Source organism: Nipponia nippon, unplaced genomic scaffold (genome assembly GCF_047370975.1).
Source record: "Nipponia nippon isolate SJK-2023a ecotype South Korea unplaced genomic scaffold, ASM4737097v1 scaffold_6, whole genome shotgun sequence".
Classification (NCBI taxonomy): Eukaryota; Metazoa; Chordata; class Aves; order Pelecaniformes; family Threskiornithidae; genus Nipponia; species Nipponia nippon.
Genome location: NW_028262380.1, coordinates 80278782 through 80296068, shown reverse-complemented (window position 1 = coordinate 80296068; position 17287 = coordinate 80278782). Strand labels below are relative to the sequence as shown.

Genomic DNA, 17287 nt, shown 5'->3' with positions numbered 1-17287 from the left:
AATATGATCATTGTACCCTACACTTGTAAATATGCATCATATGGTCGTAAATACAGATATAACTGTTCTTCAACCAATCATCCTGCCTTCAGTAGCAACACAAAACTTCTTTGGGGGTGCATTAAGAAAAGCATGGCTCCTTTTTGGGTATTTCAAGTTATGGTTTTACCGTATTTTTGAGAACAAAGGAAAAAGGAAGTAATTAATTTTAATAAATTCCCAACTGTAACCTAATTTTATCCCTGTAGTGTGTATTACTGTACTATTCTATTTTAAAAACTTTCATGGGAGTAGGAAAGTTTGTAAAACAAAAGACAAAACAAAAAAACCTTCATTCATCCAAAATTAACTAATACTTTAGCCCTAGCTATAGAGCCAGTGACATAAACACCATGGTCCACGGGGCTCATCTGCATCGTTCATGAGATCTGCAGGGAGCAGTAAGCCATGTAAAAAGGTGTTCTCACCGTGGTCTGTGCCAGCAGCAGAGAGGGCTGCTGTCACCGAGCCACCATCACCTTCTTTTCTGGAGAGAGAGATTCAGAGGGCACTGCAAACCTCTTCCCACAAACTTTTCCTTCTACTGGGACATCCCGACTACAACAGAGTACGCTGTTGCCATTACATAAAACAGTTTTAGAGAAATGCTTTATGAATGGAAACTGTCAGAAAATGGAGAAAATCAACCCACTCCCTCATTGTCTTAAATTTGCTGTATGCTGCTAGACAACTTTTAAACTCTCTCCCTCCTTTCCAGCAATATTTTGTAAGCTTGTTTTAATTTAGAACTTTGTCTGTGCCACCAGTTGGCTTTGGCTATGCGTATTTTTCTCCATGATGGATTTTCCAGAATATGTTCAAAACCCTGTGTGTCTCTGCATCTAGTATTTTCAATCTGATAAAGTTAATACACATGTATCTAATTGTATCCGTTCAAAAAACTAACAATGAGGTAATGCTTTCAGTTGTATTTCTTCTGTGATATCGTACGTAATCCTCCTGACATTTATGTTCAAAAGCTAAAACTACATCACCAGTATCTAAAGTTCTAAGTGCTTACGCTTGTTTCTACTAACAACTGTGAAAGAGATTTTTCTAAGATTCACTGCAAAATCTTAAAGTATGGCATGATGTAGTTTCTCTTGTAGGTAATAATGGTCACACCTATGAATATATTCCAGCAAATTTCTTCATTCTAAGACTAGGATTTATCAATACATTTGAGAAAACATTTTGCAAGAGAAGAAATTTTAAGCGTAATCTTTCACTGTTTTCAGCCACTCAGCCAAAAGAGTAGCCAAATGAACAAACGCAATATTTAATACTAAAATTTTGATCAAAGAGTTACCACTAACATCAGCATAAATACATATTCTTGCCATATGGGGGAAAATGACTTAGTGCCTTTTGTCACCTAATGCAAAAATGAATCTCTGTTATGACCATAAAGTTTGCGGACGATTTCAGTGAAAAATGGGTATTGTAAGTTATCACAGAAGCCCAATCGTACTGGAACGTCTCTTCTTTTTAGACCGTGATTACAGTGTTAGGACTGCCTTCTGTAAATGAGTTTCTAATGTGTAAGCGTGTACGTGCTTTTGTCTTCTCTTGCTCTGACACACAAATAAATCTATACGTACATTTACAAACAAGCAGGAAAAAAAAACCATTATTTTTGCCTACATGGACTTCTCCCACATCTAGTCTCTTTCTGCTAAATAGTTCTGAGTGGCACAAGTAGATCATACAGCAAAATAGCAAAATAACAGATTAAATGTCTGTATGTTTGCTCTACCAGGTGCGAGATACCACTCAAGAACCCTGTGGACGATTATCATTCATGAAGGAGCCAAAATCTACAAGAGGCCTCGTTCATCAAGCCATATGTAATTTAAACATCACTTTACCCGTTTACACAAAGGTACTGTGAAATTATACTGATCGATAGTCATCAGCATTATAATATAAACAAGAAATGAGCAGGAGGGCAAAATATTGTTAAAGCTTTGTAGTCAGGTATTTTAAAGAAGAATAAATACCACCCGAGGGCTTTCAATTTCTTGGGTTTGGTACTCTTAACGCCAGTGTTCAAAGATGTTATCGAATATTTTCTGAGGACTCAGAAGAGATGACAGAAGGGAGACGAAGATCCAGTTTGCTCTGTATAGCTCCCAGGGTTTCAATTGGTGTTGCACAAGACCTATGCTAATTTCTTATTTCATACAGAAATTTTACCCAGATCCTGCTCAGGGGTGAGACAGGTCTGGGACTCAGTGAGTACCTCTAGCTTCATTTTTTTGTTTTACCAAAGACTTCCCACACTGTCTAACCATGTCTTGTGACACCTCTCTGGAGATGAAGTTACCATTCATGCCTGTTTCACAAAGTGTAAGGATCATGTCTGATGTTCTTAAGATATGAATCATAGAATCATAGAATGGTTTGGGTTGGAAGGGACCTTGAACATCATCTGGTTCCAACCCCCCTGCTATGGGCAGGGACACCTTCCACTAGACCAGGCTGCTCAAAGCCCCATCCAGCCTGGCCTTGAACACTTCCAGGGATGGGGCATCCACAACTTCTGTGGGCAACCTGGTCCAGTGCCTCACCACCCTCATAGTGAAGAATTTCTTCCTTCTATCTAATCTAAATCTTGCCTCTTTCAGTGTAAAGCCGTTACCCCTTGTCCTGTCACTACATGCCCTTGTAAAAAGTCGCTCTCCAGCTTGCTTGTAGGCCCCCTTCAGGTACTGGAAGGCTGCTATAAGGTCTCCCTGGAGCCTTCTCTTCTCCAAGTCCAGGTAGCTGATGTCAGTTACTCTTCCCTTATCCACCAGCACTGTATCCCTGTCGTAGAAGGCCACCAAATTAGTCAGACACGAGCTGACCTTAGTGAAGCCATGTTGGCTGTCACCAATCACCTCCTGATTTTCCAGTGCCTTAGCATAGTTTCCAGGAGGATCTGCTCCGTGATCTTGCTGGGCGCAGAGGTGAGACTGACTGGCCTGTAGTTCCCCCGGTCTTCCTTTTTTCCCTTTTTAAAAATGAAGGTTATGTTTCCCCTTTTCCAGTCAGTGGCAACTTCACCGGACTGCCACAGCTTCTCAAATATGATGGATAGTGGCTTAGCAACGTCATCTGCCAAGTACAGAAGGACTGAAAATTATTGGTCATATTTTTCATTTCCCAATTCGAAAGTTCATGGGCTTTGCAATAGCATTTTTAGCTAACTGCCTTGTTTATCTGTGGTGATAGCGATAAAAATGTAGTGGACTTGAGCTCTAGAATTTGGAAAGTTTATAGCAGTGCCAAAAATATTTTCTTAGACTAGATTTTAATATTACATTGACTTTTGACGCTGACTTTTCTTCCTATATCTGATCCAATCTTTGAAGAATCTATGAGTACGTCACATCATGTAAATGGTCTTCCTTCAGAATATTGTTATAACAGTTATTAATGTACCTGGGGAAGAAAATGGCCCAATATCAAGGGCAGAAAAAGGAGAGGAAAACTCTAGTGTGAGTTAGTATTTATAAATAATAAGATTGAGACCAGTTGAATTCTCATAAACCTTGGGAGTGCCCTTGATTTCTGTTGAAGTGAGATCATATATTAAGAAGCACTTGTTTCCTTAGAAAGAGTCAGTTTATTGCTATTCTGTAATAACTTGGATTTTTTACTGCCCTTGTCAGATTAGGAGCTGCATGCCTTTTAGGAATGTATTAGACTGTTTTCCCAAAATCTTGCCTGTTGGTGTTCATTTTTTTCTCAGCATTTTTAGCATGTAATATAATATCTTTAATATAGCATTTTTGTATAATTTAAAAATAACACATCTCAGCGTATTTTAACTTTAAATGGGTAATGTTCTTAGCTATTTTAAGTATTTATTCGTGCTAATTTATGGGTGCAAAAGCATGTATATATTTTAAGTTTTGGTACAAATAAGGATCAGAAGTCTAACACCCAGAAGCAATGTTCCTGTTTGTAATTTGCTTGATTCTGTAGCCTTTTGTGTTTTAAACCGTCAGTTTAGTTTTGCCGCTTTTTGACACAAGAAATCAATTGCAGAAATGTACTGTGTTTTCTTCTTTTCTGTTAAATGTTGTCAGAAGTTATTTTTTCCTGCTCTCTTCTTCTAAAAAATTTGCATTTTGCCTGCTCTGTTTTCCCTTTCTCTTTTTGCATGGCATTTTGGAACTGAAAGGAATCAGAATCAGATCAAGAACAAGAAGAAGAGGTAATGTTGCTATAACAGCATGTTATTGCTTATGCATACTACTAAAATACAACTAACAGATATAGCTTGGAAGATTAAATCTGTAGTTAAACAGGCATATCAATCATTAGCTCAGTGCTACAAAAACAATGAAGAGGAGTGCACGTAAAAGGATCTTGCACAGGCTCACTTGGAATTTACTGAGTTTAACTTTCCCTACATTAAAATCAAAGTTTTACTGATTCAGATGCACTGATTTTGGAGGTGTGTAATAGTTCATTTTGCTTTCAAAACAGTTCCTTAATAATGTAAAAATGATTTTGCTCAAGAATAAGCCATACAAGTATATTTCTTTAAGCTTTATTCTCTGCAGCACAAAAAGGGGGAAATGGGATTGTTTTTTCTGATTCTGAGAACCATCCCACATCCTAAAAATAACATAGCGTTGCTACTAGACTTGTCTAGAGTATTCAGAACCAATGGATCATTGGCATAGTATACTTTTTATTAATACCCCTAAGCACAGTCTGAATATGCTTCCTGTATTTATTGGTGGTGGGTAGCGGGGAACGGAGGCAGAGGAACAGACCTAAATGCAACAGTTACCTCCATCAGCGAGTTCCCCGCTGTTGGAGGGAGTTTGCGACCAGATTGCAATTCAGCGCACTACCTGTACACCTGACAGGGCTGCAGTTCACAGATCTCATCCATTTATAACATCCAATAGACTGGATCTTACAGATTTCTGAGTTGGACTACTGAAGTCCAGTACGGAATCAGTGTTAACCCAGAAATTACAAGTAAGTTTACCCCAAGTAAAAGGTGTAGAGTTTTCATCTTTAGCATAAACTGAATTGCATCTTAAATGGAGAAATGTGGCCAACTCCCCCCTACATTCCCAGCCCTGTTCTGGCACTTACAGATGTTACCTAAGTTCTGACCCCTATGTGAATGAGTAACATCAGAAAAGCATCCCCACATTTTGATGATGTTCAGCTGTTGGAAACAAGTAAGGGTGCCAGCACTGTGAGAATAGCCTGCTCCCCAAAGATGATGGGCATCTTTTCCATGAACTGCAAAACAGAGTTCAGAAGTTTGGTTGCGTGGATTGCAGTTTCCTGTGGTTATTACAGAAATATTTACCACTCCTCTTTCAGTGCTGAAATATAGGCACTGTCAAGCGAAAGCATGGCCCAAGTTTTTAAGCTAATTCCCACTATATTCATTCAGAAGGTAACATTTCTTATCAGGTGATCATTCAGTTTTGTACCAAAAGCGCAAAACTAATTCTTTTAGCCTCTGTAATGCTGTTTATGCATTCCCAGCGAAGTCCCCAAAAGTTGTTTTTAATAAATCTATGCTCTGTAAAAGCAATGTAAAGAATATTGGAAAATTATTTTTCCCAACATTGATGACTTCTTATATTTTTATATAAGAAACTAAAGCACAAAAAGACAAGCTCATTGATGGCTATAAACACCTTCCATTTACATTTTTTTTACTTTATTCATTTTTATGTTAATAATATTAATTAATATCCTGACATAATTCCAGACTAATTTGGAGGAACTTAAAGTAAGGAGAATTAAAGTATGTTAGGGATCCTAGGCTACCATGTAGGGCGATCTGTGCATCAGAGGAATTCATACTATTATCAGTGTGTAATGCACACTAAGTGTGAAGTTTAATAACCTGAGCCTAAAGGATTGCAAGGCATGTGTGAACACGTAAGTGTTGCCAGTGATTTACTTGTATTCATTTTCAGTTTATGGAAAAGCAAGAATTAGTAACATCTTAACTGAGACAATATATTGCATTTATCTTTATAAAGAATACTTTTAAATAAGTAAAACCTTTTCAGCACTCACTGAAAAACTATCTTGGGGGCTTTAACATACACAGTATATTGTATCAGCAGTACTGCACAGCTGATTTTCATTCCTCACAGTCATCCTATCACCACATGTTTGTAGAGGAAATTAAATGTTTAGTGCTGCTTCTAACTTGGCATACTTTTGCATATCCAAATTTACACAACAACAATCTTTTTTTGCTTGTGTGGACAAATGATTGTGCTAGCAGAATTGAAAAAAGTCAAACTACAAGGCAACTTCAAAAATTTGCTTCTTGAATTTTCATAGTCTGACATTGCATCTTTTAAAATGTTTTTTTGGCAAGGGCTATGTTTGGTTTTTTTGAGCAGCAGTAAAATTGTATGGCTTTTTCAATCTATACCCAAATACACTCTGAAAAATCAAAAAGATGACCTCTGAGGGCCGTCACTGCTTCCATTTAGAGGTATCAATAGCTATTAGTGGCATCGAGTCCTAGTTCTTGCCTTAGGCAGTAGCACGTCTGCAGTCATTTCTGCACCTGCTTTTCATCATCACAAAGTAGAGGCAAAAATGCAAACCGTGATCTCAGAATGAATATGTACAATGAAACTATGTATAAAGCATACTAGTTGCCTTCCAGATGAAACATACGCCTTCAGATGACCATATTGGACTTTTTTGCTTTAGATGGGAAGAAACAAATTAAGAACAATGCAACAACATACCCTGGTTTTTATACATACATACATACATACATAAATACACACACACACACACACACACCCCTTTTGTATAAAAGTCTGGATCCTCTGTACTGCTAGTCACTTTTAAAGAAAATACATTGCAACATTTTGCATCTACTATTGACCATAACTATAGCAAAGTAACCATTTTTCTGTTATTAGAAACACTAAATAAATTAAGCCATGCTTTTATTATTTTAAGTACATTCTTGGTTCCATTTAATCAATGAATCTGCGTGTCTCCATACATCTAGTGGATTTGACTCAACCTGTACTACTTCACTAGTGACTTTATGTATATTGATTATATTCAAACTTTTTAATTCCCCTTTTTTCTCTTCCAGGTGGATATGACTTCAGAAAAAAGTAAGATTTTCTTTTTTTTATTTTGAAAATGTTATAAAGCAGTTTGTATGAAAGATGGTTAAGAATAAAGATAAGCATGAAAGAGAGCTAAGCTTTAACTGCTGTTGCTAATAACATCAATACTTTAAAAATGTAATAGAAAACCATTTAATACCAAAGCAGCTATCCAATTAAATACATTTTAACGTATAAATTAACAAGTAATACAGTTTAAAACAGTTCATCTAAGCATTTACTTTCCTTTGACATCCCTAGTGATCCTGCTATTGCTATTTTGCTTGTATGAATGCTCATCCCTCCGCTTTTTTGTTTTGTCCATTTGTTGACACACATTGTTGCCTCATATTTGAGATAAATGACAGTATCACTTTTAATGAAAATGAATACTCCAATATATTTCATTAAACTCATGAAATACAACCGTGCAAAAAAGTGATACTGCCCAAAGTAATCAGGCTGTTTAACCCTTCTCCCTCCCTCCCCCCCCCTTTACTGTGGTGAAATATGGCTGGAGATATGACTGTTAAGCTTGGTACAGCATATATACCCTTTGTATATACAGAATCATCCCATTATTATTAGAAACTGAGGGTGAGTGGTACACAATGCCAAAGATCTCCTTTAATGAAGATGCAAATCAAACAAATATATATTCAGTCTGAAGAGCATCTCTAATAAGAACTGTTTTCAAATGCAGTGATTTCTTAAATCTGTTTAGGAAAAGAATGCCTTCTGTCTTTTTTCCCGTTTAAAGTGCAATGTCTTGCCTTTTTTCTACATTGCATTTTAAGGCTTATTTATTCTTGATGTTCTGTGTACATGCTTTAATTGGAAAGACAACAGCACTATGATCCTGAAGTCAAATGGATGATCATTCCCCTATAACCTCCGCTGTCTAAAGCAGAAATGCTTCATCTAGAGAATAAAAGACATCAGGGTGACAAAATAGTTAATAACTTGGTGGGAAATTGTGTTCACCATGACTGACAATATTATTAGTATCAGATTTTTGCTCTAGTTCATTATTATTTACACCAGGACGACCAATTTCATCAAGGTGGAAAAGACACACTGTAGTATAGCCAGCAGGGTGGAATTTCAGTTACCCTGTGACTCACCTTGGCCATGGGAAATGGGAGGTGAATTCAACAGAACAGTAAAACCTACAGGTGAAAAAGGGCTTGAATGCTCCCCTTGCCACATAATTATTTGTTCAATGCAGTACACCCACCCTAAGAAGGGTGGCGGGACGCCGGTTTGGTGAGGTTGCTCACTTGTGGCTGTCACAGACTCCTCTAAGTTCAGCATAGCACAGAGCTAGAATTTTTGGTGACTCTTATACTGGGTGAATGAAAATACCAGTCAGATAGCCATTTAGTTTTGATACTTCTTCCTTTGGCTTAATGGAGAATTAGTTTAGAGAATTAAGTAGAACCAGCTGCAAGCAGGAGAGTGAGAGAGAGACGCTGTTCCCAGGAATCATTAAAAGTATAATTAACAAACACAAAAGAGACCAACAAGTGCCTGCTTAAAGACCGGTGAGATGGCTCACATCATGATATCCAAATTGCTGGAAAAAGTGCTTACAACGAAGTGACTTCTTTTCAGGCAGTTAGCCCAGTTCCCTTATACTTCTCCTAATGGTCTCTTTAGTTTAAATAACTTTTAATTGCAATGAGGTAATATACAAGCGACTGATTTTTCAGCCCAGTAGTTGTACTGTTCAGTAAGAACGAGGACTCGCATGTGCCTGTCCTTGGTTCAGGAATAATTATTTACATAAAGGGAGATGGATCTATGAGACAACTCAGAAAATCTTTAAAAGAAAACTGTACAATTATAATTTCTGAGCATTGCATTCTGTTCATAACTTGTTTCAGGCCTCCAATGTTTTATTCTGTTCAATCTACATTTTCTAGCAGTCCTTCCTGAAATTAAATATTCCCAGCAGGCAGTTATGGCATAATGGGAATTACCTACATCCAGCTTACTGTATATTGATTGCACAGATTAGACAAATATTTCACCACAGTACGTTTTACAATATTTTCATGTCTCTTTATATGATTAATTTTTAGAGCTATTGTTTTTTTAACTGAAGCTACATACCCAGCAGCATTTGCAACACCTTTGCTTTGCATGGAAATAACTTGCCTTACATGAATTGGATGTATGTGTCTAGTGTGACTGTCTCTGATTTTTGGTTGCCATACATGACATTTTTGAAAACTTTGAAATCACTTCTAAGTTGATTCACAGTTTTTTCTTATTATCTCTCCTTTTCTTCTCTGTCTTCTCTTTCCTCAGTCAATTCATTAGTTGTCAATGAGGATGTTCCAAGGAAAGGACCATGCCTCTTAAAACAAAAGAATGTTTGTTTAATTGTTTAGGTGTGAAATCCCCTTAGACGAAATGCCGGTTTGCAGCTGATTCAGATCTCTACATATTTGGTCATATTTTAGATTACTGCAGAATTACTTTTAACTTTTTATTTTGGTCATTAAGAAAAAAAAATGTTAACCCAATGTTATTCTGACAGTTTGCTAACACTGGCTTTCTCTTAGAGGAAATAGACTTTCAATCAGTTCTAATGCTTTCCCCCTTTTTTCTTGTTTATTTTTATTTGAACATTGATCTGTAACATCTGAACAATCTTGAGATGCCTATCTTTGTGTAACTTCACTGTGTTTCTTCTGTTTTTAATTTTAAATTTTGTTGTTGTTGTTTTGGCTTTTTTTTAGTGGTGTCCTGATTTGGTTTGTTACAGCTTTGGTAATGTATGTGTGGTTGTGCTATATTGATAAAATTAAGCAAGTTATTTCCTGCCATTTTCCTTTTCAGTTTTTTTTTTCCCGCCCCCCCTCCCCCCCCCGTTAGCTTTGCTTTGCTCTTGTACCCTCAGATCTTGTGGATCCACCATTCCCAGCCCATTTTGTTGACCTTCCTACCACTGCAACCAAAGACTGTCATTTTCAGTCCTGATTACATTTTCCAATCTCTATTTTTGATTTCCATTTTACTTTCAATGTTTTTCGTTCGCATCAAAGATGACGAGACAGAATCTACAGAAACATCTATCCTGAAAAGCCATCTGGTTAATGAAGTCCCTGTACTAGCCAGTCCAGACCTGTTGTCTGAAGTTTCTGAGATGAAACAAGATTTGATCAAAATGACTGCCATCTTGACAACTGACCCTTCTGATAAATCAGGCTCCATTAAAGTGAAAGATCTTGGAAAACCCACTGAAGAAGAGCCAGGAGAGCCTTTTGAAATAGTGGAAAGAGTGAAAGAAGACTTAGAAAAAGTAAATGAAATTCTGAGAGGTGGATCCTATACCAGAGAAGAACATGTTTTGCAGAAGTCCCTTTCCAAACAAGAACTTGTAGAAGAAGAATGGGTCATTGTCAGTGATGAAGAAATTGAAGAGGCCAGAAGAAATGCTCCTTTAGAAGTCACTGAACCTACCTGTGTAGAAGTCAGGGTAGGCGAAGGGATGACAAAACTGGAGAAGCCAGACATGACAGGAGTGGTAGATTACCTTACAGAGGATTTAAAAACATATGTTTCTCTTCATGAGGTACAGCCACAGGCCTTACAAGAAGACTTGGTAGAAGAGAGATTTGAAGCTGTAGTAATAAGCAGGGATTCTGAAAAAGAGAGACAAGAATCTCCAACAACTGAAACACTAAGTCCGCAGGAGCAACACAAGCCAGCCTTAGAAATTAAAAAGCCAGTTAGGACAAAATTAAGAGACAAGCAAAAGCAAAAGGAAGGCAAGATGCACAGCAGTGAAGAACAACCAGGACTAACAAAGCTCACTTCAGATGAGTCGCTAGGTGAGGAACCTGGCTTAACACTGACAGCTGCTCCTGAGGCTAAAGCTGTATCCCCTGTTATAGAGGAAACTCCTATTGGCTCAATAAAAGATAAAGTTAAAGCTCTTCAGAAGCGAGTGGAAGATGAACAAAAAATACGGTCAAAACTACCTGTCAGAATTCAAACAAGAGAAGGCACTGCTGAAAAGGCTTCTAAAAGACCAGCACAAGTCAAAAAACCGGTAGCACACAAAGCACAACCGCCTGTTTCACCTTCTTCTAAGACGGAAAGACTTGAAGAGACCATGTCAGTTCGTGAACTGATGAAAGCCTTCCAGTCAGGTCAAGACCCATCCAAGAATATATCTGGACTGTTTGAGCACAAATCTGTCAAACAGAAGCAACAGCTCCCGGAGAAGGAAACAACCCGGAGAAAAACAACTCCTTCACAAAGTGAAACGAGGCGAGTATCAAGCCACAAGACAGACAAACCAAAGGACAAACAAAGCACGATATTAAAAGCAGAGAAAGAGCCGCAATCAAAAAAAGGAAAAATGCACATTTCTACTGTCGAAATTACCAAGAAAGCTGTAGGTAAAGAGCAGGTAAAAGAGCAGAGCAGCAAAAAACCAACTGAACCTCTCCCTCCAGTATTTGATGATGAAAGTGCCAAAGATACAGCGGTTGTGAAGGGCAGGACTTCTGATGACCAAGGAGATACTGACTTCCAGATCAGCCCTGACAGAAAAACCTCAACAGACTTTTCTGATGTCATTAAAGAAGAACTGGAGGATAATGACAAATATCAACAGTTCCGACACCTTTCAGTGACAGAGGAGGGAGAGCTTAACTTGGAGCAAGTACTGACTAGTCCTTTCAGTGTTGCTTTTCCCACAGAGTATGTGAAAGATGGGTTCCTTCCCGCTCTTTCTCTGCAAAGTGCTGCTTTTGATGGGAGCTCAGAGAGCCTTAAACACGAAGGTGTGGCTGATTCTCCAGGTAGCCTACTTGACGGAACCCCTCAGATCAGCTCTGAGGAAAGTTATAAGCATGAGGGTCTGGCAGAGACTCCCGAAACAAGCCCTGAAAGCCTTTCATTCTCACCAAAGAAAACTGACGGGCAAATTGAAGAAGCTAAAGGAGCAGCTAGAGCACACACAACAGCAGAAACATGTTCTCCGAAGGAACTCTCTCCAAAGGAAGATGAAAAAGGTATTACTGAAAGACAGCTAGATGCTGTTACTGAGACTAGTAAGTCTCATTCTGACCATGTATCAGAAGAGCTTGTACCTACAGCCTCTGAAGAAGAGGCTGATAAACTTAAAGAAAGTAGCTCAGCTTCCATTATGGAAGATATTAGCAGGGATAAAGAATCCAGAACCACTGCACATTTAACTAAGTCTTCTGAAACACATGACACTGCTTTAGAGAAAGAAAAAGATATAACCTGTGAACGCCGTGTTGTGGTTAGAAGTCCCCAGAAATTGGAACTTTCACTTGCTAGCCATGATAGTGAAAGCTTTAGCCCAGTTGCAGATGACTCTTTGGCTGTAAGTCATAAAGACTCACTGGAAGCAAGCCCAGTGCTAGAAGATAACTCATCACACAAAACGCCTGATTCTTTGGAGCCCAGTCCTATGAAAGAGTCTCCTTGCCGTGATTCCCTTGAAAGTAGCCCTGTAGAACAAACAGTGAAGGCTGGTATTTTGGGGCAGGGTCCTCTTCAGTCTGTTCTTAGCAAAGGAGAAACCTGCCCAGAGCTGGCATCGGTGCGTTCCAGGATTCTCCGTGACCCTGAGGGAAGTGCTGATGATGACAGTCTAGAGCAAACATCCCTCATGGAGAGTTCAGGGAAAAGTCCTCTTTCACCTGAAACTCCTAGTTCTGAAGAAATTAGCTATGAAATCACACCTAAAACAGCAGACTCGCAGGCACTGTCAAGCATACCAAAGTCAGCCATGATCCCTGAAGTCAATGAAGAACCAGAGGACGATTCAGAAAGTGAGCCGAAGAAGAGATTCACCCCTGAAGAGGAGATGTTCAAAATGGTGACCAAAATCAAAATGTTTGATGAATTAGAACAAGAAGCAAAACAGAAGAGAGATTACAAAAAGGATTGTAAGCAAGATGAATCTTCTCTAGTTGCTGATTCAGAAGCTGCGTGTGAAGCTGAAGAACCAGAGTCAACAGCTGCAGAAGAAAAAGATATACCTACAGTGGTGATGCCTGCAGCTGAATCTAGAAAAAGTTCTTCCTCTTCAGAAAGTGAGCCGGAATTGACTCAGCTAAAAAAAGAAGCCGGCTCAGGCCTCTTAATGGAGCCTGTGATCCGAGTGCAGCCACCCTCACCGTTACCATCCAGTATCGACTCCAGTTCTAGCCCCGACGAAGCAGGTTTTCAACCCATTGATGCAAAACAGTGCTCTATCAGGATAGGTGCAGTTAAAGCAGAACAGGATAAGCTGACAGACGATGACAAAGAGGAACCACTTATCCTTGAGGGCAGCTGTAAGGCTTCCACAAGAGAATCAGGCACTTGTCATTCTGATGGTTGTGTATCAGCAGAAACCGACGAATCAAAATGTGGCAGTACAGATGACAGTGAGACAGTTAGTCCCAGTGCCCCAGTCACACAATCTGGGGGTACTCTGTGTCATTCCATTGGTGACAGTTCTCTAAAAGAAATTCATGTTGGGTCTTCGCTAACACTACAGCAATATGATACTACTGAAAAAGATGTCGATGCCACCGCATTGTTAACACGCACAGATCTCGTTTCTACAGGAGCTGTGTCTGAGAAAGCAGGTGATAGTTCTTGTGGACACAGTACCACTGGGTGCTCTGTACCACAAGATGGCAAACTGGCTGAAGATGATACCACAGACCATTCTGCTTTGGGAAGTGATTTGGGAAAAGCAGATACAGATTTTGAAACGTCCCAAAGAGATATCCATGCTGAGGAGCCCTTACCAGAGTATTCATCCCTTACCACTGGAACAGTGGAACTTGAAAGTGGTGTAGCAGATGCTGCTGAAAGTAGTGCTCCTTATATAGTAAGCCCTTACGAAAACGTGTCTTCTGAACATTTCTTTACTGACTCTGAAAGCAGGGTAGGATCTAGTAGAAGTCTGCTATCTAGGGAAAACTATTCTATTGAGGAAGGAAAAGATCAGACTGGTGAAGCTTTACTTAGCAGAGACACAGGTAGTGAATGTCACTCTTCAGAGGAAGTTTATATGGAAATAGAGCCAAAACCAGAGGATGAATTTCAGAAAATGTCACAAGGGTCTTCAGCCTCAGATTCTACAAATTTAGCTGAATCTGCCCTTGGGGATATAAGAGATGAAACAGAGAAATTGATCAGTCAAGTTGTCATCACTAAAACCGATGTGGATTCTGACATGTGGAGTGAAATACGTGAAGATGACGAAGCTTTTGAAGCTCGGGTGAAAGAAGAGGAACAAAAGATATTTGGGTTGATGGTAGACAGGCGGTCACAAGGCACAACACCTGATACTACACCGGCCAGAACACCCACCGAAGAAGGGACACCGCTTAGCGAACAAAATCCTTTTCTTTTTCAGGAAGGAAAGTTGTTTGAAATGACTAGGAGTGGAGCCATTGACATGACCAAAAGGAACTATCCAGATGAAAGCGTTCACTTCTTCCAAATGGGGCAGCAGCCTCAGGAAGAAGTTTCTTTATCTGAAGAAGTGAAAGAAGCAGCAGAGGTGGAATCTTCTAAGCTGAAGAGCTCACCAGATCCATTCTTGCCTTCAGAATCAGAGGACTCAGATATACAAGAAAAAGATACATTGAAATGTTCACCCCCAGCATCTGAGTCTAGTGATAAATCAGAGGAAATGACGGGTGAAGGTGTCAGCGTAGGCACCACAAAAGCAGATCTTAAATCCAGAATTCCGATCAAAATGGGTATTTCAGCTTCCTCAAAATCACCAAAGAAAGAAACTGCTGCCTCTGAAGCTGAGCCCCTCTCCAGAACGGAGACTGACATGGTTGATAGCAGTCAGGTGCCTTGCCCTATCTCTCCTGAGCGGTCTGTAGTAGAAGATGAATTAGATTTTTCCAAAGTCACTAGATTAGTTTGTTCTGAACAGGGTGATGAGTCCCCAGACTCTTCACCAGAGGAACAGAGATCCGTGATTGAAATCCCTACTGCTCTAATGGAGACAGTGCCTTCCTGTGAAAGCAAATCCAAAATTCCTGTAAGAACAGCAGCTGCTGCATCGCAATGCTCGCAACAATCGGAAGATGAGAGCCTTCCCACAGACGGCTTCCTAGACAGCTTGCAGTGTGAAGGAAAAGATGACCAAGCAAAACCAAAGTCTAAAATTCCTGTCAAAGCAGCTTTCCAAAAAGCCGAACAACAATATACATATGCAGACGCATCTGTCCGCAAGCTAGAGTCACCCAAAGCTCTTGACATGACAAGCAAACTACCTATGAAACAAGATAACCGAAGTAAATCTGAATCTGATGCAAGTATTCCCATGGACCCAAAGACTAAACGTTCAATAAAAGCTAGGAGTTATGCTGAGGCAGAAGCAGAGACCAGGGAGAGGGAGAGAGAGATGAAGCTTGAGCTAGACTCAGATGAGGCAACAACAGGAAGACCCAAGGTATTTTCATCACGGTTGCCAGTTAAAAGCAGAAGCACTACAGCCTCCCGCAGTGCTTTTAGTCCCACAAAAGAAAGTAAGGAACATTTTTTTGACCTTTACAAAAACTCCATAGAATTCTTTGAAGAAATTAGTGACGAAGCTTCTAAATTAGTGGAAAGACTCACGCAGTCAGAGAGAGAACAAGAATTAGTTTCAGATGATGAAAGCAGTAGCGCCCTAGAAGTTTCAGTTATTGAAAATGTGCCATCCAGTGAGACTCAGCAGTCAGTTCCTGAAGACATCTTTGACACCAGACCCATTTGGGATGAGTCTGTAGAGACTCAGATTGAACGTATCCCTGATGAAAATGTCCATGACCATGCTGAAGGTATTTGCCAACGACTGGGATTCCCTGTGCGACGCATGTCATGAATTAAACTTTTTGGTTTTTTCTTTTCTTTGGGGCGTGTGTGTGCGTGTATGTATGTCTGTGTACACGTGTAACGTGTGTGGCATTTTCTTTTAAGCTTTTGGTGGTTAGTTGTGTATTTTTTTTCCCCTGTGAGCTGTGTTTGGTTTTTTGTGTTGTGTCTGTATTTTTCTTGTCTGTGAAACAATCTCAAGATTGCAAACCATGAATGCTTACGGGAAGTGTTGCCTTAATAAACAAAAACACTTCTAAAAATATGTATTGTTTTACCATTAAACTGATTGCTCAGGTCATGCACATTTTGGCTTTTGGCTTTCCCTGGCCCTATTGTTAACTATTAATTTTTACTAATAATGAAATATGTGGGCATTGCTTAAAACTGAGACAGGCAAATTCATTGTCTTTTGAGTTGTTACACAAAGAAATCTGCAGAAGTTTTAAACAATTAAGTTTTTCACGTTCCTTTTTTTGACAATCTGCATCTCCAGAAAATTCTGTCTCACCAGTAACTTTAGTCCAAGTTTTCTGGTGTTTGGTTTTCCTCTCATCTACTTGTGTACTACTACTGAGTAGCCATGATGGAAATCCAGTAGCTAAAATGAAACATGCCTATGTCATTAACCCTAAGCAATTTTCTGAACCTGAGATATCGCAATCCATGTGTGCACTGAGGGAAAATCAAAATTCAAGTTCTGCCATCCTCAAATTAGCTTTGGGGATGGGAGGAACAGTCAGTCTCACTGTTACCGAAATCAATGAAGACTGGCGAATGAACGTCTGATTTTTCCTTGCCTTCATTGTAAGTATTTTGTATCACTCCCTAGTTGAAAGAGTCAAAGACACTTAAATTAACAATATCTCAAATACAAACCATAATATGAAGTGCCATGCGAACTGTTCGAACAAAACATTCCCTACAACAGAAAGAACATAATTAGAAGCACTAGTCCAGATGAATTTTTCAACCTTGGCATTTACTAAGGAAGCGTGGAAAATTATGGCTCTTGTCTCAGTTAAAGTCTTCAATTTAAGGTTAGATTTAAGTTTTAGAATAAAATGCTTGATTTTCAAATGGAAAATGTAGCTAGTCCTGTGCTTTTTGAAAAATCAAGTTGGTTTTTTGTTGGTTTTTTTTTTTAACCTGGGGTTTTACAGTCCTCACTTTAGTTACACAGTTGTACCAGCCTGTCCACATTTAGATTACAGCAGTTAGAAACAAAAGCGCTTTCCCTTCTTGGGCTGTATCACCTATGA

At 39.2% G+C, this 17287-nt stretch overlaps 1 protein-coding gene across 8 annotated transcripts in view; it reads left to right on the top strand.

Moving 5' to 3' along the window:
- The window catches only part of ANK2 (ankyrin 2), a 380502-nt gene that overhangs the window by 343996 nt on the left and 19219 nt on the right, over positions 1 to 17287 (top strand). For all 8 annotated transcript variants that reach the window (XM_087737387.1, XM_087737386.1, XM_087737390.1 and 5 more), the window contains 4 exons: positions 1799 to 1921; positions 4211 to 4243; positions 7145 to 7166; positions 10214 to 15991. In XM_087737387.1, the coding sequence (XP_087593513.1) occupies positions 1799 to 1921; positions 4211 to 4243; positions 7145 to 7166; positions 10214 to 15991 (5956 nt within the window). The remainder of the gene's footprint in view (positions 1 to 1798; positions 1922 to 4210; positions 4244 to 7144; positions 7167 to 10213; positions 15992 to 17287) is intronic.